The sequence below is a fragment of the Bison bison genome, unplaced genomic scaffold, assembly GCF_000754665.1.
Source record: "Bison bison bison isolate TAMUID 2011002044 unplaced genomic scaffold, Bison_UMD1.0 scf7180017864299, whole genome shotgun sequence".
Taxonomy (NCBI): domain Eukaryota; kingdom Metazoa; phylum Chordata; class Mammalia; order Artiodactyla; family Bovidae; genus Bison; species Bison bison.
Window position 1 is genome coordinate 712 of NW_011494871.1, and position 24,168 is coordinate 24,879.

Consider the following 24,168-nt stretch of genomic DNA (forward strand, 5'->3'; position numbering starts at 1 on the left):
GCCCACACTGCTCGGGCTCTAGGTTGTTCCGCCGGGAACAATCCGAGGCTGGCCCTGGGTTGCATGTACTTCCCAGGTCCAAGCCGCTCAGGTTCAGGCACTTGGGTAGTCCTCAGAGGCGCAGACTCAGTTGGGCCTGAGTTTTGTGCTCTTCCCAGGTCCGAGCAGCTCAGGTGATGAGGTGTTTGGCGAGCGCCAATGCTGCGACTTATCGCCTCCCCACCACTCGGTTATCTGGGTGTAAAACCGGCGCACCTTCTCAGGCAGATGTTAACCGTCCAGACCCCCAAGAAGTTTTAGTTAGCAAAGAAGCCTGCTTACAGTTTTATAGATAATGTCTCTCTGGGGCTGCGATTGCCCCCTTCCGGCTCTGGCTGCCTGTCACCAGAGGGGGAAGATCTGCAGCCAGCTATCTCTGTTCAATTCTTAGTTCCGTGCGCGGGCCTGGCGGAGTCTTAGGTTGGGGCTGGCTTTTCGCATGGTAGATATCCCACAGTCTGGTTTGCTAGCCCAAATTATTTCGCTCAGATAGTGCTCAGGGTATTCAGGCCAGATTCTTACTCTCAGCAATGCAGCCCGCGCCGCGCCTCCCTGCCCAGCCCCCGCTTGCTAATGGCGCGTGCAGGCGTCTGCGCTGCTTCTCCGCTGGGGGAGTTACCCGTAGGACTCGCAATCTTCGAGTTTTAATTGTTTATTTATTTTTTCTCCCTGTTATGTTGCCCTCTGTGCTTCCAAAGCTCGGCACAGATTCGGCAGTGAGAAGGTTTCCTGGTGTTTGGAAACTTCTCTCTTTTTAAGACTCCCTTCTCGGGAAGGAACTCTGTCCCTCCCTCTTTTGTCTCTTTTTTTGTCTTTTATATTATTTCCTACCTCCTTTCGAAGAGTTGGATTGCTTTTCTGGGTGCCTGATGTCCTCTGCCGGCATTCAGAAGTTGTTTTGTGGAATTTACTCGACGTTTAAATGCTCTTTTGATGAATTTGTGGGGGAGAAAGTGTTCTCCCCTTCCTACTCCTCCGCCATCTTGGCTCCTCCCCTATGTACTACTTCTGTAGCAGAATATTTCAAACATAAATTACATGGCTGCTTATGTCTTATTCAATTCTAATATTTGATCATTTTATGAGCAGTGCCTATAATATATGGAACATTTAAATTTTAAGTTTCTGTGAAACTATAATGCTGTAATCCCTGCTTTAATCTCTCTTTCTTAGATAGAGAGCCTGGATTTTTTATTTCTATTAAAGGGAATTGAGGAATTCTATAAAAGTGAAGATGCAGAAAATCTGGAAATCCTCTGTCCAGTTCAAGGTCAAGCCTGTGTCGCTAAATTTGAAGATGGAGTTTGGTACCGAGCAAAAGTTATTGGTAGGAAATTGCATACTATTTCCTCAGGAAGATGTTTCATTTAAAAATTGATGTCATTTGAGTCAGTACAAATTAAATCATTAAAGTGATATTGTCTGGTCTTACAGTTTTGCTCTGTCATCTAGCTTTAGAAAGCTAGTGATAATGTTGATAGATGAAACTCTGGCTCCTTAGATTTCATTTGATTTGACTAGGACTTTAACCATTATTTTGTTTTCTAACATTTGCCTTATTTAAAAAATAGTTCTAAATGACCTACACATACTCTACTCTCCACTGAAAAGACAAATACTTTTAATTCTTTTGGCTTTCTTTGTCATTTATCTGTTATTTCTTCTAAATAATGTATAATACTTTGTAGATAGACTTCAGTCTTAGGTAGTAAATGTATTAGATGAGTTTTAGATCTCTTATAGCTGTTTTGTCCCCATTCTCTCCTCCATAGTTATACCACAGTTTTTAGTTTAATTCATATTCTGTGCGTTTTCAGTGCTATTCCATAAAGTATAACTTTAATTCTGAGTTGATAATTCCATCAGTTTTTCATTTTTTAAAAAATTTATGGCTACATTTTCCTAATAGTTTAAAATAATTTTCTACATGATAAGACTTTTCATATAATGTTGGTTTGATTTTTTCATTTGTAACAGTGAAAACATCATTCCATCACCTGCTCCATGTAGACTGCTTGTCATTTAGGCTTACTGCACTGTTGTTATTCTGGGGAGTTATGTCACTTGTTTTCCTAGATTCAGCTGCTAGTTTTCTGAATCCCATTTACTTTTTAGGTTTACTCTCATGGAGCATTTTCCTCACCTCTTTACCTTACACTTAAGGTACATACGTCTTTTCAGGTTCTGCTTGAGTGCCATCTTAGGTAGTGTTGGTGTTGTTCCATTTGCTTTCACTTCTCCCTAGGAGCAGAGAATACCTGAACTTTTTCCATTTTGAAATTGTATTCTGTAGAAGTTTATAAATTTGAAAGTAATGGCAAAAAGTTTTGTAGCACTGTAAACACATGTGCTTAGAGGGGCTGCTGCTGCTGCTGCTAAGTCACTTCAGTCGTGTCCGACTCTCTGTGACCCCATAGACGGCAGCCCACCAGGCTCCCCCGTCCCTGGGATTCTCCAGGCAAGAACACTGCAGTGGGTTGCCATTTCCTTCTCCAATGCATGAAAGTGAAAAGTGAAAGTGAAGTCGCTCAGTCATGTCCAACTTTTAGCGACCCCATGGACTGCAGCCCACCAGGCTCCTCCGTCCATAGGATTTTCCAGGCAACAGTACTGGAGTGGGGTGCCATTGCCTTCTCCGTTAGAGGGGCTGAACACTCAAAATGATGTTTATAAAAAGATAGAGCTTTATTCATGCTTCAGTCTATTTGAATGTTCCAGAGATTTCTCTGGTATCTCTAAAATATGAAAACTAGTTTGACATAGAGGTCTGTTTCTGCTCATTTTTCACAATATCTACAGATGATTTTTTAAAATTTCACTGTTAGATATTATTATATGAATCAATCTGTGCCTTGATCATTAAGTTGCTTGTCTTGTTTAATTACCTATGTTGACTAACAAACATTAAGTGCTTAGTTGGTGTTTGGTGCTTTGCCAAGTGTATTTTAAGTAGGTGAATCATCAAAAACAGTCTTAAGATCTGACTCTGTTGGTGCACCCATTCTACAGATGAAATAATGAGGCTGAGAGAAAAAAAGTAATTTGCTCAGGGTAGTATCTTAGAGATATTAATTAGATTTCCTCACAGTCACATGTCATTTAAGTGTCTTAACTCCAGATCTAATTCTTAACTTTTAGGCTGTAACACATAGCATTGGATGACTTTGTTATCCTGATTTTGGTTATCTTTTGATATCTTTAAATTGTTAGTTTCTCATTCACCAAGTCTGAACCAACTATACAGTATGGTTGGTTTTGTGTGAAAATATTAGAAATATTTTTTACATTAAAAAAATATTGTTTGTATGTTAAACATAAAGATATTCTAATCTAGTTGATTGTAGATCAGTCTAAACTTTGCTAGATAATGTTTTTTCCAAGTTTGTGATTTCCAGTTTCATAATTTTTAAAGGATTGCCTGGACATCGTGAAGTTGAAGTTAAATATGTGGACTTTGGCAATACAGCAAAAATAACACTTAAAGACATGCGTAAGATAAAGGATGAGTTTCTGAATCCTGCAGAGAAGGTAATCTACTTACTGTGAATCACAGGTTTAGAATGTCAGTACAAACATGAAAGTATTTTTGAAGTTATTTTTACTATAGAAATGTTCTTTTAACTACAGTTTTTTTGTAAATAATTTCTGACTCATGGGCTATCAAAGTTTCTGTAATTACTATTAAATAATATGTATCTTAGCAAACAAGCATTAATTATAATTATGTGTATAATATGTGTGTTTTTATAAGTACTGGTCTGCAGCTTTTAATGTATTATTTTGAAATAACTGTACAATGTAGTAAGAATATGATGTATTATGTGAAAAAAGTCATTGCAGAAGTGGTTTTACTGTGATCCCGTTTATGTTGAAGTATATGTAACATGTGCAAGAGAAAGATGTCTGGAAGAATAAGTAAAAAACTTACCCTTCTCTTGGAATCCTACTCCCCAGAGATAAGTATGGTTAAGGAGGCTTATTTCCTAATTTATATATTCCTAGTATTTGAATTATTGTTAAGCAGTATTTTTCATTTAAAATGGATAAAATAATACAGGAAAAACTTGAAAATATAGATGATAAAATGGAGGAATCACTCAGAATTATTCAGTATTTTTGATATATATACTTCTAAGATGCATCTTCTGTGTTTTTAACAATTATGAGATTAGACTATATATAGTCCTATAACCTGCATTTTCATTTAACAATGTATCATAGTATTAATATCTGCAGTTCTTACAGTGGATGCTTATTATTCCAGTATCTGAGTATAAAATGATTCATTCAACAAAGTACTCTGGGGCTTTTTGTTTCATCTTTGGTTTTGGTATTTTTTAATAAGCTGTTGGGAATTTTATTTTTTTAATTGACTTATAGTTGGTGTACAGTATTATACAAGTTACAAGTGTACAAAATAGTCACAATTTTTTAAAGTTATACTCCATTTATAGTTGTCATAAAATATTGGCTATATTTCCTTTGTTGTACAATATATCCTTGTAGCTGATTTTCTACATATTAGTTTGTACCTTGTAATCCCATACTCTGTTGATTCCAGCTGTTTGCATTTATAAGTATTATTAGAGATATTTGGACATTTGTTTTCTAAATATGTATTAAATTCAAATGCAAAGTTTGGTTTTGTACACATTTAACACTTGAATTCTAAAATAACCATAAGTTAACATTACTTTCTTAATGATGCAATTTTGTTTGACATAGGCAATTAAATGTAAGCTGGCCTATATTGAACCATATAAAGGGACAGTGCAGTGGTCAAAAAATGCTAAAGAAAAATTTGAAGAAAAGACTCAAGATAAGTTTATGACATGTTCCATCATTAGTAAGCTTTCTTCATTTTTATTGGGTGCCGTGTGATCATAATCTTAAATAAGACTAACAGTATGATATATAACATTTTTTAGATCTTATAAATTCAGTGTGTTGTCAATATGAGCTGTGAGAGGTAACATTGATTGAGAACTAGGGACAATGGAATATCTTCTGCAGGCCCAAGAGTATAAAATCAGCACATGAGGCAAATTTCCACTGAAGATCAAGTCATCCTCAACATGTCTTCTTGAAAACCCTAAAGCCAGGAGTTAACTTCTCTTATTTCTCTTTTCCTTTGTGCTGGTCTCTGTCCCTCATCTTGGAGGGATGGATGCTAAGGTTTAATTTCCAGGAAAGTGAAGGGAAATGGGAGATAACTAGAAAATAATTTTTGTTTTATTTGACTCAGGTGAATTTAACTGTAGATTCTCAGCTTATTTTGGAAAAAATTGTTTATCTTTTGAACAGTTTGGGTCTGATAACACAGGCTAAGCTCTAGCCCTCAGTTTTGTAACTCAACAAATTTAATGGCAAAACCTGAGTTTACATGAAAATCTAATATTGATCTACCTTATAGTGAGTATTGATCATATATTATACTTCAAGATAGTCATGATTGCTGCCTCAGAATTTCTGGGGGTATTAGGAAATGAGAAGTATATATTCTGTATAGCTTTTCTCAGTTTGAAGAATTGTGAAACATGTATGACCCCAAGGGATTTGGATGGAGGATTTGAAAGCTGCTGTTATCAGAGATTTTGATGTTTTCCGGAGCTGTGACTGACACTGGCTGTGTTGATCTGAACAGTACTAGTGCAGGATATATACAACTATGTTTACTTAGGTTTGACTTATATGGCACTTTCAAAGGCCCTTTTTATGATACCCACTTTTTCATTTAGCAAACCCAAAATATCATGAGATTATTAGACTGTTTTATAATGAAGAAATTGAAGCTTAGAGATCAGTTGCTCAAGGCCACATAACCTAGAAATGATTTAATTATTTAGTTATAACCTAGAATGTGTTAATTCACTTTGTATAAGATGTTATTCTGATGCAGTAGTCCTGTAGAAGAAGAATATGATTATAGAAGTTGTACCCTTAGTCTATAGAGTTTTTTGTCTGATTTTTCTAATATAGGTAGTAAATTAAGGGCCTTTTCAGTTCAGTTCAGTTCAGTTGCTCAGTTGTGTCCGACACTTGGTGACCACATGAATCACAGCACACCAGGCCTCCGTATCCATCACCAACTCCTGGAGTTCACTCAAACTCATGTCCATCGAGTCGGTGATGCCATCCAGCCATCTCATGCTCCGTCATCCCCTTCTCCTCCTGCCCCCAATCCCTCCCAGAATCAGGGTCTTTTCCAATGAGTCAACTCTTTTCATGAGGTGGCCAAAGTATTGGCTTCAGCTTCAGCATCAGTCCTTCCAGTGAATACCCAGGACTGATCTCCTTTAGGATAGACTGGTTGGATCTCCTTGCAGTCCAAGGGACTCTCAAGAGTCTTCTCCAACACCACAGTTCAAAAGCATCAATTCTTTGGTGCTCAGCTTTCTTCACAGTCCAACTCTCACATCCATACATGACCGCTGGAAAAACCATAGCCTTGACTAGACGGACCTTTGTTGGCAAAGTAATCTCTGCTTTTCAATATGCTATCTAGGTTGATCATAACTTTCCTTCCAAGGAGTAAGCGTCTTTTAATTTCATGGCTGCAGTCACCATCTGCAGTGATTTTGGAGCCCAGAAAAATAAAGTCTGACACTATTTCCCCATCTATCTCCCGTGAAGTGATGGGACCAGATGCCATGATCTTAATTTTCTGAATGTTGAGCTTTAAGCCACCTTTTTCACGCTCCTCTTTCACTTTCATCAAGAGGCTCTTTAGTTCTTCTTCACTTTCTGCCATAAGGGTGGTGTCATCTGCATATCTGAGGTTATTGATATTTCTCCCAGCAATCTTGATTCCAGCTTGTGTTTCTTCCAGCCCAGTGTTTCTCATGATGTACTTTGCATATAAGTTAAATAAGCAGGGTGACAGTATACAGCCTTGACGTACTCCTTTTCCTATTTGGAACCAGTCTGTTGTTCCATGTCCAGTTCTAACTGTTGCTTCCTGACCTGCATATAGGTTTCTCAAGAGGCAGGTCAGGTGGTCTGGTATTCCCATCTCTTTCAGAATTTTCCACAGTTTGTGATGATCTACACAGTCAAAGGCTTTGGCATAGTCAAATAAAGCAGAAATAGATGTTTTACTGGAACTCGCTTGCTTTTTTGATGATCCAGCAGATGTTGGCAATTTGATTTCTGGTTTGTCTGCCTTTTCTAAAACCAGCTTGAACATCTGGAAGTTCACGGTTCACGTACTGCTGAAGCCTGGATTGGAGAATTTTGAGCATTACTTTACTAGCATGTGAGATGAGTGCCATTGTGCAGTAGTTTGAGCATTCTTTGGCATTGCCTTTCTTTGGGATTGGAATGAAAACTGACCTTTTCCAGTCCTGTGGCCACTACTGAGTTTTCCAAATTTGCTGGCATATTGAGTGCAGCACTTTCACAGCATCACCTTCCAGGATTTGAAATAGCTCAACTGGAATTCCATCACCTCCAGTAACTTTGTTTGTAGTGATGCTTTCTAAGGCCCCCTTGGCTTCACATTCCAGGATGTCTGGCTCTAGGTGAGTGATCACACCATCATGATTATCTGGGTTGTGAAGCTCTTTTCCGTACAGTTCTTCTGTGTATTCTTGCCACCTCTTCTTAATATCTTCTGCTTCTGTTAGGTCCATACCATTTCTGTCCTTTATCGAGCCCATCTTTATATGAAATATTCCCTTGGTGTCTCTAATTTTCTTGAAGAGATCCCTAGTCTTTCCCATTCTGTTGTTTTCCTCTAGGGCTTTTTAGTTCTGAGTAACTTGAGCTGACTTTGTCGTTGTTTAGTCACTCAGTTGTGTCCAACTCTTTGCAATCCCATGGACTACAACACGCTAGTCCTCCCTGTCCTTCACCATCTCCCTGATCTTGCTCAAACTCATGTCCATTGAGTCAGTGATGCCATCCAACCATCTTGTCCTCTGTCATCCCCTTCTCCTCCTGCGCTCAGTTTTTCCCAGCATCAGGGTCTTTTCTAATGAACTGGCTCTAACTTTAAAGTCCTTTAATTGTCCTTTTAGCTTTCCTCTTGGTATTTTATTTTGTTGGTTTTTAGCTTCTTTGTTTAATGTCTCCTCCCAAGGCTAATCCATGAAGACTTGACTCGGGTTTCTTTCTTGACTCTCCCTTTTTCGTTCTCAGTTAATTGTTAGGCCAGTAATCTGAGCACAAGTGTAGTGTATTTGATTTAAGGAGTGACAGAAGGCCCCACTCGACCTAAAACATCTTTCCCTATCAACCTGCACAGTGATGAGATTAGTATATGTTGTTACCTTATAAAACAAAGGACATTTAATTAGGAGCAGAGTAGGTAAGATGGTGAAGGTATGGAACACAGGAAAAGTTGGCCCTCTGGAATAAAGAACTTGTGCAAGGGAAGTATGAAATCAAAGTGCTAAGGGGAACATAGAAGGTGAAAAGTGAGGAGCTTAACTGAAGGTTCTGAGTTGCTTATCATTTTGTTTCTAGATAATATATCTGGTCCATTAAAAAGTAGTCAGGAATGATTTTTAAACTTTTGGAGGAAATAAGCCTTCGAACAAGTATTCTTATAGCTAGGCAATGTAGGATGTTACTGCTGATAATAGTTTATCTTTTTGTTTGGAATCATCATTTTCTTTGCACCTGCCAGCTACTACTATTGTATAGAAGTGTAGACATTAGCCGATCTCAGTGCATAGAAGTGTGTGTTTCTTAAAGAAATTTCTCTCACTCCTTCAGGTGCATACTGAGCAGGTTCTGTGTGCTCAAAATAAGTAAATAGGCACATGAGATGTAACTTGACCCTAAGCTGACTCCCTGTTTCGTTTAGGAAATAGGCCTAATAAACAGGTAAAAAATTAGATGGTTTGTCCTAAAAGCAGAAGGAGGGGGAAGAATTCCAGTTAATACTCTAGGTTGAGTTTTTGTTGTTTGAAACTTTGTGCCATTCTGTGTGTGTGTTTACATGCACACATGTGTGTGTCATTCTTAGAAAAGCTGTAAAGCTTCACAAATAAGCAGTGGCCTGGATTTTTATTTATATCTTTTGCCCTCTGGAACTTGGCAGAATCCAGTAAAACAGTTTAAAACCACAACAGAATGCTATTGCAATTAATGTATGTCACTGTGTTTTTCTCTGAATCTAAAAGCTTCAAGCTGCTTTTGGTTTATTATAGAACAGTACATAATAACCTAAAATGAAAATTTTATTAACATTGGCAGTTCTTTCATGTATGACAAGTGATGTATCTACCCCTAGAGAGAAATGGACATTATTGAGCAGGAGGCCTCATGTATGCAAAATGAAGGAAATTAAGTTCTCAGGTTTTTAAAATTGCTTCATTTAGTATATTTTGTGATGTATTTATTTCTTTCCCCAAACTAGTCTTAATATTTTTACAGAAATTCTGGAAGATAATGTGCTGTTAGTTGAACTTTTTGATTTTCTTGGTGCTCCTGGAATGATTCCCACCAGTATTAATGACCAGCTAGTCAAAGAGGGCCTAGCATCTTATGAAGTAGGGTAAGTGGACCTGTAAACTTTTATTTTTAGTTGATACGTAAAACTGTTCACAAGAAGGGAAACTGGCATATCATTCCCCATTGGAGATCTGCTTAGACTATAGACAGGAGTTTTTCCCTATTAATGGGTTAGTAAAATGAGAAAAAAAAATAATTGGAGTCTTTAGTCTAGGTGTGAGTAGAGTGGCTTTTTTCTTCATCCCTATGGGGCTCTACAAGAATGGTTTCTGGAGATAGAGGGTGCATCTGAGAAAAGGAGACTGACATTTTATTTTAGGTGGGATGTCTGTTTAGGTGGCCTCTTGAACCGTTTGTGAAGAGAATCACAAAGAGAAATGGCAGGGTAGAGAGTGACCAAAATAGTAGAGTAGCCTGCATTCTCATCTGGAGAAATAGGAATTTTTCCTGGGCACAAGTGGATACTTTAAAGGGGAACCAGGCTTGACCATTGTGCTTTTACCCAGGACAGGTCTGGTTAAAAGGCCTGTCCTGTTTAAAAGCCTTGTGGTTGAGGTGACCCAGAAGCAGAAGGGCAGAGTGGTGGTAAGAAAGGTGGGAGGGTTTGAAGTCAGGACACAGCAGTTCTTCTACGGTAGGGACTTGTGCAGGGCAGTGGCCCCTGAGGGGTCTCCTGAAGAAACTCCATCACACAGCCCTTAAGAAAGCCAGTATTTGAGTACACCCACAGTGATGCCTGTCAGGGTATGCCAGAGAAGCAGCGACACCCAGCAGAGGTCTGCCGTGACATGGCCAGTGTGTGGTCTGGCTCTGCCCCCCTCGCCCCTGCCCCTACCCCCACCCAACACTGGTGGAACCAGAAGTAGAAAGAGAGGGCTGGCCTTTTCCACTATAGGTCCTAAGCATGGGAGGGAGAGAAAGGAGAAGAAATATTTAAATGTATTGGACTGAGTTTTCTTTTTTTTACATAGGGTTATGAAATATATAACATACACAATAAAAAAGTTCACCCTTTTTAGGTAGAGTTATGAATTTTGATAAATACATATAATCATGCAGCTGTCATTACAGTCAAGTTGCAGACTATTTCCATCACTCCTCAAAGTTCACTTTGTTTCTTTATGTATTGAGTCTCCTTCCTCCATACCTAGTCCTTGGCGGCTACTGATCAAATTTCTGTCTCCATAGTTTTGTCTTTTCCACACATTCATATAAACGGAGTCATACAATACTTGGCCTTTTTGTGTCTTGCTTTTCCATTTGGTCACAAAGAGTCGGACACAACTGAGTGACTAAACAACAACAACCTTTCCATTTAGCATAATGCTTTTGAGATTAGGTCATGTTGCCTACACCGGTAGTTCTCATTGCTTTGCTCACTTGTATTTCATTGTATGGATGCACCGTAATATTATATGTTTACCAATTGATGGACATTTGGGCTATTTTCAGTTTGGGGAAATTTCATGAATAAAGCTGCTGTAAATATTTGCATACAGGTGTTTGTGGAGCTCTATGTATGTATGCAAAATTGCTCTTTGTAAGGTAAATTTATTTCTGCCTTTATGAGAACCTGCCAAATGTTTATGAGAGTTTTATTGTTCTCCATTCTTGCTAGCACTTGACTTGTCATTTTATGTTTATATTAGCCCTTCTTATAGGAATATAGGGGTTTTCATTTTTAATTCCCATGAGTTTGAGTGAACTCCGGGAGTTGGTGATGGACAGGGAGGCCTAGTGTACTGCTATTCACAGGGTCGCAAAGAGTCAGACATGACTGAACGACTGAACTGAACTGAATGACATTAAAGATCTTAACGTGCGCTTATTTGCCATCTGTATCTCTTCTTTGGTGAAGTATCTTTTCAGATGTTTTGCCCTTTTTAAAAACTGTTGCTTATTGTTATTGAAATATGAGAGCTGTTTATATATTCTAGACATGTCTTTCTTTAGGCATGTACTTTGCAAATACTTTCTTCCAATCTGGCTTCTTAAGGTGTCTTTTAAAGAGCCGAATGTTCTGGTTTTGAAGTTCGGTTTGGCAATTTTTTCTTTTATAATTCAGGCACTTTGTATTTAGCTGAGAAATCTTTGCCTAAGCCAAGATTGTAAAGATTTTCTCCTGTGTATTCTCCTTATGTTTTATAGTTACATGTTTCATATTTAGGGTTGTCATCCTTTTTATTTTGTTGAATAGACTATTTTTTGTAGCCATTTTAGGTCCAGAACATAAAGTGGAAAATACAGAGTTCCTTTATGCTTCTGCCCCCACATAGACACAGCCTCCCCACCCTTATCAACCAGCAAAGTGGTGTATTTACAAGGAACAGTGAAACTGTTGACATGTCAGAATCATCAAAGTCCAAAGTTTGGGTTACTGTATGTATATTATGTGGGTTTGGGACAGTATGTAGTGACTTGAATATACCATTGTAGTGTCATACAGAGTATTTCCACTGTCCTGAAAATCTGTGAGAGCCTAACATTCTTCCCTCCCCTCTAGCTTATGGCAAACACTGATCATTTTATCGCCTCCATAGTTGTGTCTTTTCCACGGTGGAATCATACAGTATCTAGCCTTCTCAGATTGGCTTCTTTCGTTTAGTAATATGCTTTTAAGGTTCCTCTGTGTCTTTTTCTGGTTAGATAGCTCATTGCTTTTTAGCACTGAATAATATTCCATTGTCTGGTTGTATCACAGTTTGTTTATCCAATCACTTACTGAAGGACATCTTGGGTGCTTCTGCTGAGAACAGGACACAGGTTTGTGGGGAGAGTGGAGGCGACACACAGAGTGGAGGGACACCCTCTTTGGGCGTGTTGTGTGAGGTCCTGTGGCTGTTAAAGCAGAGGGAGGATCCCCAGGAAGCAAAGCATTGTGCAGTGATCAGTGAGCTGTAGGTCATGCCCTTGGCCGGAGGACTGCAGGGCTCACATGATGGAGCCTCAGGATCAGGCATGGCAGTAACTAAGGAAGAGGGGTGAAGAGAGAGGCAGGCATGATTCCTCACTCCCAAATGTTCAACCTTGTAGTCCTCAACGGGCAAATCCAAGGTTCATGGGTCAGCCTGAAATTTGTACATTTGGGAGGCCCCCATTCAGGAAAAGTATGCAAAATTACATCATTTATGTAGACTGTTAAAAGAAATCAACAAATTACAGATTTTCAAAATTGACAAATACTATGAATATTAGAAAATTCAGAATCACCTGTAAAATACTTCTACAGATTTTTTAACTGTGTACTGATTACCACATGAAATGGCAGATTTGGTGATATTTCCTTTGGCAAGAACAGAAAAGTAAATGTCTTTTCTGTAGTGTGGTTGATTGAAATTTGTTTATTGGTAATTTTTTAAAGTTTTTTTTAGAACCATAGCTCAGTTATTGGTAGTGTCATGTAAATTTCTAAAAATCATAGTTAATTTTAGGTGAATATTATTTCTTTTTACGTATTATATATACATTGTGTGCTGTGCTTAGTTGCTCACTCGTGTCTGACTCTTTGCGACCCCATGGACTGTAGCCTGCCAGGCTCCTCTGTCTGTGGGGATTCTCTAGGCAAGAATACTGGAGTGGGTTGCCATGCCCTCCTCCAGGGGATCTTTGCGACCCAAGGATCAAACCCAGGTCTCCCCCATTGCAGGCGGATTCTTTACCATCTGAGCCACCAGGGAAGCCCAAGAAAACTAGAGTGGGTATCCTGTCTCTTCTGTAGGGGATCTTTCTGACCCAGGAATTGAACCAGGGTCTCCTGCTTTGCAGGAGCCACCTGCACTTTACCACTGGTAAAGCCACCTCTTTACCAGCTGAGCCACCAATGACTGGAGAGCCTCAGCTGACCTCAGGCATTTTCTTCAAAGTGGAATTAGGTGCCAAATTTGTAAACAGAAAGCTCCCCACATTAGCAGATGCAAACTAGTATATATTGAATGGATAAACAAGGTCTTACTGTATAGCACAGGGACCTATATTCAATATCCTGGGATAAACCATGATGAAAAGAATATGAAAAAATTATGTATATTTATAACTGAATCACTTTACTGGACAGTAGAAATTAACATAACATTGTAAATCACCTATACTTCAATAAAATAAACTAAAAAAAAGAAAGCTCCCCATGGGTTTCCCCTTCCCTATATACAATGTGCCGCCTCACAACTGCACTCATTCTAGTCACTTTTCTGGTTCCTATGGGCACCTGTGCTTGTGTTAAAGATGCCTGCTTGCACCCCCTTTTTGCATTGTATCAAGTGTCAGGGCTTCCTGGAACAGGTCTGTGGGTCAGAATATGGTGGTTTGTGATTCTGTAAAGATTTAAGGACTGCTGGAGGAAACACACCTCTTACAGCTGCTCTCCTCAAAGCCCTGTTCTTTGCAGGTTTAAGGGTTATCTCTTGAGATTGTAATCTGTTACATCATTATACCTGCACAATATTTACTTATATACATTATATACACATATATATATTATATATACATTATGTATGTAATATTCAAGACACTTCAAGTTTTATTTTAATGAATTTTTAATATAGTTTAAACTGATACTTATTAATGTATTGATTTGATTTAATTCACTTATTAATAGGGTAACCCTAATTCTTGTCCAACTGGGACATGTTTAAGTATAAAAAAGAAGCACTGTTACACCAGATTAACAAGCATGTAGTGGCTCACTGTACTCGTTAAATAGTTTGTCTCCAGCATCCTCCTCATAGTGGTATATTTGCTTTATATTGAACCTTATATTTTCATGTTGTGACATTAAAGGTCTTAGGAGTATTTCTGGAATCCATTCCCATACCAAGATGGTTAGCAGTAGCGTAACTCCACAGGGAAGTGGTGGTCAACCACAAAACTGTATCCCACTAAATCCAAATTAAATGTGTTTCGAAGTCAACTCCCCTTAGCCAACCCCTTAGAATACTCAGACCAAAAAATGAGAGTAGGAGTCAGTGATCTTAACTAATTTAAGTTAAAATACTTTTGAAAATGTTGACATAAATCATGGCAAGAACCTCTATGACCCACCTCCTGCAGTAATGGAAATAAAAACAAAAATAAACAAATGGGACCTAATTAAACTTGAAAGATTTTGCACAACAAAGGAAACCATAAACGAGATGAAAAGAGAACTTTCAGAATAGGAGAAAATAATTGCAAATGAAGCAACTGACAAAATAGACAAATAGTTCATGCAGTTCAACATCAGAAAAACAACCTAATCAGAAAATGGGCACAAGACCTAAGCAGACACTTATTTCCTCAAATAAGACATCCAGATGGCTAATAAACACATCAAAAAAAGCTCAACATTGCTCATTACTAGAGAAATGCAAATCAAAATTACAGTGAGGTCACCATACACCCATCAGAATGGTCATCGTCAGAAAATCTGCTAACAGTAAATGCTGGAGAGAATGTGGAGAAAAGGGAAACCTTGTATGCTGGTGGGAATGTAAATTGATAACAGCCACTATGGAGAACAGTATGGCAATTTCTTAAAAAACTAGGAATGAAACTGCCATATGACCCAACAGTCGCACTATTGGGCATATACCCTGAGAAAACCATAATTGAAAAAGATAACATGTACCCCAGTCTTCACTGCAGCACTGTATACAATAGCCTGGACATCGAAGTAACCTAGATGTCTGTCGACAGGTAAATGGATAAAGAAGTTGTGGTACGTATATACAGTGGAATATTACTCAGCCATAAAAAGGAATGAATTTGAGTCAGTTCTAGTGAGGTGGATGAACCTAGAACCTGTTACACAGACTGAAGTAAGTCAGAAAAGAAAAAAACAAATACCATATATTATCACATATATATGGAATCTAGAAAAATGGTACCCATGAACCTATTTGCAGGGCAAGAATAGAGACTCAGACACAATTAACAGATTTACGGACATAGTGGAGCAAGGAGAGGGTGGGATAAATTGAGAGAGTAGCATTGAAATATGTACATTACCATTTGTTAAATAGATTGTGATGGGAAGTTGCTATATAGTGCAGGGAGCTTAGCCTGGAGCTGTGTGACAAACTAGAGGGATCGGACAGGGAGGGAAGTTCAAGACAGAGGGAACATGTGAATACCTACAGCTGATTCATGTTGATGTATGGCAGAAATCAACGCAACATTGTAAAGCAGTTGTCCTCTGATTAAAAATAATTGAGGCAGGGGAAGCACATTGCTTTGCAAACCTTCCCAGGGAACCAGTTATTGTAAACCCACCCTACTGCTCTGGCAGCCCCAGTCAGTTTCCTTGCCCTTCAATACCCAGATTGCTGATTCCTGCAGACTGCTACCAGTCTTACTGTTTCCATTGTATCTGTTGTGTGTGTCTGTAAGTCATTCAGTTGTGTTCTACTCTCTGTGACCCCCATGGACTGTAGCCCACCAGGCTTCTCTGCCCATGAGATTCTCAGGCAAAAATACTGGAGTGGGTTGCCATGCCCTCCTCCAGCGGATTATATCTGTTGCCTGTCCTCAAATTAGAACATGAGTTTCCCTTGATCAATGTTTTCCCTGAGCACCTAAGGAGTAAGAAGAAAGGAAATTGAAGTCCCACAGTCTAGTTTGTTGGGGTCACCTGTATCATACATGCATACTATCCTTTATAAAATAAAACATAATGTTTCCCAAATAATCTGGCCCCTGTGTGCTTCAAGGTTCATGCCATGACCTATTACTTTACTATGCCAAAGCTACATATTTTTCCTTTGGTTTCTGGAATGTCTCCCTAACTTCTGCTTGTCCTTTTAAAATCTCAATTGAAATGTCACTTAATCAGAGAAACCTTCTCCAGCTCCAAGAATAGGTTAGATTTCATTGGCCTATGCCCTTGTTCTTCGAAATTTATTTTTTGTGTAATTATGTAATCACTCACTATCATAATACCATAAGATCCTGGAGGACTGGACCCTGCTTATTTTGTCCACTGCTGTATCTCTGGAACCTAGGACTCTTGGCTCACAGTATGTACCCATTAAGTATTAGTTGAATGAAAGAAATAAGTATCAAGATCTGGAGCATAGAAGAGAGAGAGACCTGATTGGGTGATTCAGATGGGGAGTAAACATATACATGATAAATGAGTCCATCATTTTCATCAATCATCTCAATCTCCATAGATGAACATTCAACTCTGGGCATTATCACTTACAGGAGAGAGAAGCCCAGAAAAATGGTAGATCAGGAACCTGAGATTAGAGAAAAACCAGGAACCAAAGAAAGAACATTTCAAGAAGGCAAGAGTAGCTAGTCAGGCTCAGAGTTCATGTCAAATAAGGAATGAAAACTATCCAATAGATTCAGAAGGAAAAACTTAGCCCCTTTGGTTAGCACAATCTCCAGCTTATGAAAGAATTTAAGATTTTTCCTTTGAAGAAATTTTGCCATTAATTATCTGTGATTAGATTCTGAACTGTTCAGATTAATTAAACATTCTAAACACTTAATTCAGTAATTTTGCTTGTTAACAGATTTTAAAATAACAATTGTTTTCCACTTGTATTCTCATTGACAAACAGTTTGATAACTTTTAGGCAAAGAGAAATATTCAAGTTACCAAAAAAAATCCTGAATAATTCTGTTCTTTTGTGAGTACAAAATATCAGTAAGGAATGATGAAATTATTAGCGCACTTGGTATTTTAAACTGTTTTTAAAGTGGAAACCCTGGATTTTACATGTTTTTTTCCTTTTTGTCCTTTGTTAGTCATTAAGAACTCTTTTTAAAAAAGATTAAAATTGCTGTTAATATCAAAACTGCAAAGCAGTGAATCATAACTAAAACTTGTTCATCTCTAGATCTAACCAAATACAAATATAAATATTTTGCAAACTATTCATATTGCTAATGGGTTTTTTTTTTTTTTTCAGATATACCCTCAAAGATAATTCTAAAAAGCATATTGAAGTGTGGGATCCTTCTCCAGAAGAAATTATTTCAAATGAAGTAAACAATTTAATAAATCCTCTGTTTGCAAAATCTCTACCTAGTGAGGATCTGCAGTCACTTTATAATAAGGAACTGCCTGTGCACATCTGCAATATAGTGTCTCCTGAGAAGATCTATGTTCAGTGGTTATTAACAGAAAACTTGCTTCATAGGTATAACATCCAAGGAAAATATATTGTGCATATAGTTTATTCTCTTTTCCGTATTTTATTTCAAAGATCTAGAACTCATAAATGCAGAATTTTAAAAGTACAAAATTATGTCAGCTAAGTAGTCACTTAAAAACTAGTTAACAGTATACAAATAGTATATTTACTGATTATTTTTATTGTATTAAGATTTATATATTCCACAAAGGCTTATTGAGCACCTGTTATTTGACAGCCAGTATTATAGCTGTTGGGGAAACAGTGATAAAAACATGGACAAGTTTGTGCAGTCATGGAGCTTACATTCTAGTAGAGGGAATGACAGTGAACAAAGAAAGTTACCTACAGCAGGAGATAATGATGAAGATGAGAAAAATAAAGCACCTGGGCAGGAAGACCTCACAGAGTCAGTGACACTTGAGATAAATCCTCAAGGCAGTGAGGAAGCGAGCCTTAAAGATGCCTGGGGGGCACTCATGTCAGGCAGAGGGAAGAGCTAGTTCAAGACCCTGCAGTAGAAATGTGCTCAGGTGCTCAAGGAGGAAGGAGGCATCCAGTTTGTTTGGAATAGAACAAGGGAGGGAGGTCAGAGAATTGTATGTTATAAGAAAGTTTCAGAGATAAAAAATTTTTTTCTTTACATAGTTTAGGAGAAAAGATGGTTGCTACTTATGAAAACTCAAAATGGGAACCTGTTAAATGGGAAAATGATATGCACTGTGCTGTGAATATCCCAGATAAAAATCAGTGGCGAAGGGGCCAGATCATCAGAATGGTTACAGACACATTGGTAGAGGTAAATGCAGAGTTAAAAATATAATCAAGAAAGTAAATGCATTTTGTATTTTCATGCTTTTCAGTTTGCAAAAAAAAATTAAAGCATTATTTTTCCATAGACTTAAAAGTTATTGTTTTCATAGGTCTTGCTGTATGACGTGGGTGTTGAACTAGTAGTGAACATTAACTGTTTAAGAGAACTTCAAGAAAACCTAAAGACAATGGGAAGATTATCTTTGGAATGCTCTCTTGTTGATATAAGGTAGTTTTTAGCTGAGTAAAATTTCTCATTACTGAATATGATTTTAAATATTTTTCTTTTTGGATTCTGATCTGTTTTTATTTTTCTGACATATTCTGAAATTTTCATAAAGATCTAGTTAATTTTAAGGTTTTGAGAAGCAGGAAGGAAAAAATACAAAGCACATAAACTTTGGTGGTATTAAGGAGATAGCGATAGGTGAGTATGACAGGTATCTAGATTAATTTCAAATTGTTAAAAAAGAAACTTGAGATACAAATGAAGATGGGAATAAAAAAGTTTCTGCTGAAAAGTCTACTCACTGCCTTATGGGGATTCCCATATACATAACAAGATGTTTTTCTCTTGCTGCTTTTAGGATTTTTTCTTTATCCTTAGCTTTTACCACTCTAATTATAATGTGTCTTGATGTGATCCTTTGGGTTCATCTTATTAGAACTCTCTTGGGTTTCCTAGACCTGGGTATCTGTTTGCTTCCCCAGATTAGGGAAATTTTAGCCACTTTTCAAATAATTTTTCTGGTTCTTTATCTCCTCCTTTGTCTCGGATTCCTATAATGTAAATGTTATTCCACCTCTTGTTGCCTCCAAAGTTCCTTAAGTTATTTTCTTTTTTTTTTTTTTTTTTTTTTTTTTTGCTGTCTGGGTGAGTTCCACTGCTTTGTCCTCTGCTTGCTGATTCACTCTTCATCCTCATCCAGTCTGCTATTGAACCCCTTTAGTGCATTTATCATTCAGTTACAACTTCTGTTTTGTGCTTTCTTATACTTTCTGCCTCTTTATTGTTGTTGTTACGGTGTTCTTCCATTCTTCTTCTGAGTTTGCATGCGTACTAAGTCACTTCAGTAATGTCCAACTCTTTGTGACTCCATGGACTGCGGCCCATCAAGCTCTTCTGTCCATGGGATTCTCCAGGCAAAAATACTAGAGTGGGTTGCCAAGCTATCCTCCAGGGGATCTTCCCAACCCAGGGATCAAACCCTCGTCTCTTGTATCTCCTGCATTGGCAGGCAGATTCTTTTACCACTGGCACCCCCTGGGAAGCCTCACCTGAGTTTGGTAAGCATCTTTATGATTACTTTTCAGTCTCTATCAGGGAGATTGCTTATCTCTGTTTTGTTTAGTTCTTTTTCTGATGTTTTAATCTTATTCTTTTGGTTAGAGCATATTCCTCTGTCTCATTTTGCCTAGTTCTCTGTCTATTTCTACATAGTAGGTAAATCAGTTGTCTCTTCCAGTCTTGGTAGAGTGGCCTTATGTAGGAGATGCCCAGTGGGATTCAGGGGTACAAGCCTGCCTGGCCACCACAGCCCAGCACTCTAGAGGTGACCCCTCTGTAGGTATCTCCTTCTGTGGTGGCAGGGCTGCAGCAGCAGCTGGGCACTGGTGGACAGACCTGTTGTTTGGCTGTCTCTGAGGTCCAGCTGAGGCTCAGGAGTGTAGTGGGCAGGGCTTTCAGCATGGGAGACCTGTTGGTGCTGACCGGTTAGAGGGAGAATTCCAGTACTGGTGAGAGCAAGGTAGCCAGAGATAACAAAAAAAGTTCTTACCAGTGTCTCCATCCCTGGGAGACATCCCAGGTGGTTCCTGTCTCTCCAGCAGATGCTTTAAGATTTAGTAAGAGGGTCCTCTTCATATGTTGTCCATGCAGTTTTCAGTATGGTGTTTTTGCACTTGTTTTTAGGTTGAGTCTGGGCACAGGCCCTTTAAGAGCAATTTTTCTGTTCTCTGCTCTTCTCTAGTTTTCCTGGTCATATTCCCTATTGGATTTCAAATCCAGGTGTTTTGGGAATCTCTCCTGTGTAGAATCTAGGGGTTTGGGTGTCTCATGTAGAGCTCGAATCCCTGGCTCCTCAGAGAAGAGACTCATATATCTGTGATTCCTCCTCGTTATGGATCGCAGCAGCTGGGGTGTGGGTCTTTACCTGGCAAGAATGTGTCTCTGCCTCTCCTACCTTTCTTGATGCTGTCCTTTTACCCTTTGTTGTGGAGGCTCTACCCTCTGTTCATTGATAGAACAGAATTCTATCAATCCCTTTACCGTACCCAACATGGTAGAGAATGCATTCCTGCAGACAGCTTGAATCAGATGACTTAAGGACTACAGTGGAATACCACCATTTCAAGAGTAGAATAATAGCTTTAAGCATGTCTGGACCATGTATTAATGGCCTTAACAGGCATTATTTTGCTTAATCATCACAGCAGACCTTTAAGCTATGATTAAGGTATTATTTGGAGAAGGCAATGGCAACCCACTCAGGTACTCTTGCCTGGAAAATCCCATGGACAGAGGAGCCTGGTATGCTGCAGTCCATGGGGTCTCTTAAGAGTCGGACACGACTGAGCGACTTCACTTTCACCTTTCACTTTCATGCATTGGAGGAGGAAATGGCAACCCACTCCAGTGTTCTTGCCTGGTGAATCCCAGGGATGGCGGGGCCTGGTGGGCTGCCATCTATGGGGTCGCACAGAGTCGGACATGACTGAAGCGACTTAGCAGCAACAGTAGCAGCAGCAAGGTATTATTTAGAGACAAGAAAATTGAGTCTTCAAGAGGTTAAATATTTTATAATCCAGAGTAATACATCTAACTGTTGAACTGGGATTATAAGAGTTCCAATTCTAGAACCAACATACTAACTGCTATGTTTTACTACCCTTCTGAGAAATCTTTTTGTATAGATTTCTTTTTATTGTGGTAAAGTATGCACTAACATAAAATTTACATTTTTAAGTTTACAATTCCATCAGTTCAGTCACTCAGTTGTGTCTGACTCTTTGCAACCCCATAGACTACAGCACGCCAGGCTTCCCTGTCCATCACCAACTCCTGGAGCTTGCTCAGACTCATGTCCATCAAGTCGGTGATGCCATCCAACCATCTCCTCTTCTGTCTTCCCCTTCTCCTCCTGCCTTCCAGTCTTACCCACCATCAGGGTCTTTTGCAGTGAGTCTCTTCTTCCCATCAGGCGTCCAAAGTATTGGAGCTTCAGTTTCCACATCAGTCCTTTCAGGAATATTCAGGACTGATTTCCTTTAGGATTGACTTGTTGGATCTCCTTGCAGTCCAAGGGACTCTCAAGAGTCTTCTCTAACACCACAGTTCAAAGACATCAATTCTGTGGCACTCAGCTTTCTTTTTTATGGTCCACCTCTCCCATTTATACATGACTACTGAAAAAACCACAGCTTTGTTTAAGACAGACCTTTGTCGGCAAAATGATGTCTCTTCTTTTTAATATGCTGTTTAGGTTTGTCTGTCATAGCTTTTCTTCCAAGGAGCAAGCATCTTTTAATTTCATGGCTGTAGTCACCATCTGCAGTGAATTTTGAGCCCAAGAAAATAAAATCTGTCACTGTTTCCGTTATTTCCCCATCTATTTGCCATGAAGTGATGGGACCAGATGCCATGATCTTCGTTTTCTGAATGTTGAGCTTTAAGCCAACTTTTTCACTCTCCTCTTTCACTTTCATCAAGAGATTCTTTAGTTCCTCTTCATTTTCTGCCATAAGGGTGGTGTCATCTGCATATCTGAGGTTATTGATATTTCTCCCAGAAATCTCGATTCCAGCTTGTGCTTCATCTAGCCCAGCATTTCGCATGATGGAACAACGGACTGGTTCTGAATTAGGAAAGGAGTACATCAAGGCTGTATATTGTCACACTGTTTAATTTAACTTATATGCAGAGTACATCATGCGACATGCAAGATGTCCAAAAGTTAATATTTTAAAATGTATGTTCATAATAGGTCATAGAAAACCTTAATGTTGTGTGTATACTGATATTATCTGTATACCATCATAAATAAAAAACCATAACTAATTCAAGAAGTCACTGATAATATAAGTTTCTTAGCTGATAAGAGCACTGTTTGGGCTTCATAATAGTTTTGCTAAATCCTATTTGGTCAAACTACATACACAGCTGATGTCATTAGTTCACTGTTGTAAACCATCTAATGTGAAAAGATTTACCAGATTGGTTCTTTACTCAGAGGATGGGGCAACTCTGATTAAACTCCATCTATATCTCTTTAGTGGTGCATGTGGGGTAAGTAACTTTAGTCGTGGCTGACCCTGTGACCCCATGGACTGTAGACCACCAGGCTCCTCTGTCCATGGGATTCCCCAGGCAAGAATACTGGAGTGGGTTGCCATGCCATCCTCCAAGGGTACTTGTTTATTCTGTGAACATGGATTTCATGGTTAGAAACATCTAAAGTCACTCAGTTTCCACTCTGCAAACTAAAATAGATGGTGAAATTGATATTCTGCTCTTCACTGATCTGTCAAGTATTTATTGGACATTTTTTAACCATGAATATTAAAAATAATTTTTTATAAATGAAGCTAATATTCATAGTAGCAATTCACATTAGCTTTAAATTCCAGAAAAAATCTTCCAAAAATATTTGGGCAGAGAAATCATCATTACAAAGGGGCTGTTCTATTTGTATTTCCATTACGAATTTTTGGTGTGCCTTCTGTGTGAACTATCATAGGCATTGGAGATAAGATGGACTAAGACACAATACATATAAAACATACAACACATGGTGTACAGATGGCCCTTTGAACAACACAGGTGTGAACTTCACAGGTCCTCTTATACATAGTTTGGCACTAGTGACACATCTGTGGTTGGTTGTATCTGAGTGCAGAACTGCCTTATGGAAGGCCAGCTGTAAAGTTATACACGGGTTTTTGACTGCATGGAGGGTCAGCACCCCTAACCCCACATTGTTCAAGGGTCAAATGTGTGTACATATAACGTATATCCCTGCTCTCTGAGTTTAAGGTGTAATTAGACCTGGGTCGGGAAGATCCCCTGGAGAAGGGAATCCACTCCAGTATTCTTGACTGAAGAATACCATAGACAGAGGACCCTGGCAGGCTACAGTTCATGAGGTTGCAGAGTCAGACATGACTGAGTGACTAACACTTCTAACTTTTCACTTTTTTTCAGCACACATGAAATGTATATAATAGCTTTAGAAAACTTAAAGCATACTTAAATTTTAAGAGTTCTCCGTGCAGCCTCAGAACAGATGTATATAAATAACTTAGCATGTAATTTGGGCTGTAAGGAGACTAGAGGGATGAACAAAAGGCTATGAAAATGGGGAAGAAATTTAAGAAAATAATACAAAGCCATGTTTAAATTGATTTCTCACTACGTATGTTGTTGATTCAAATATATATGTATATGATGATTCTTTTATGTTTGTTTATCCTATGCTATTTGTTGTAAGACAAGGTGTCATTTTTTTATTTTAGACCAACAGGTGGGAGTGACAAGTGGACAGCGACAGCCTGTGACTGCCTCTCGTTGTACCTCACTGGAGCTGTAGCAACCATTATCATACAGGTGTGTGACAAGGTGAACAGGTAGCGTAGGTATATATTGGTTATTTCATTGGTGTTTTGTACAGGTCTGTTTATTTTGTTGAGAAAATAATAGATATTTGAATTTTTTTTTTTTTTTTTTGTTTGAATTCACATG

At 38.5% G+C, this 24,168-nt stretch overlaps 1 protein-coding gene across 1 annotated transcript in view; it reads left to right on the forward strand.

Annotated features, from left to right (window-relative positions):
- Positions 1-1,212: 1,212 nt before the first annotated feature.
- RNF17 (ring finger protein 17) overlaps positions 1,213-24,168 on the forward strand; it is a gene marked incomplete at its 5' end in the record, with an annotated part of 56,243 nt that continues 33,287 nt past the window's right edge. The window contains 8 exons of the mRNA XM_010851237.1: positions 1,213-1,366; positions 3,452-3,567; positions 4,765-4,885; positions 9,421-9,541; positions 17,394-17,624; positions 18,267-18,417; positions 18,542-18,660; positions 23,943-24,033. Of these exons, the coding sequence (XP_010849539.1) occupies positions 1,213-1,366; positions 3,452-3,567; positions 4,765-4,885; positions 9,421-9,541; positions 17,394-17,624; positions 18,267-18,417; positions 18,542-18,660; positions 23,943-24,033 (1,104 nt within the window). The remainder of the gene's footprint in view (positions 1,367-3,451; positions 3,568-4,764; positions 4,886-9,420; positions 9,542-17,393; positions 17,625-18,266; positions 18,418-18,541; positions 18,661-23,942; positions 24,034-24,168) is intronic.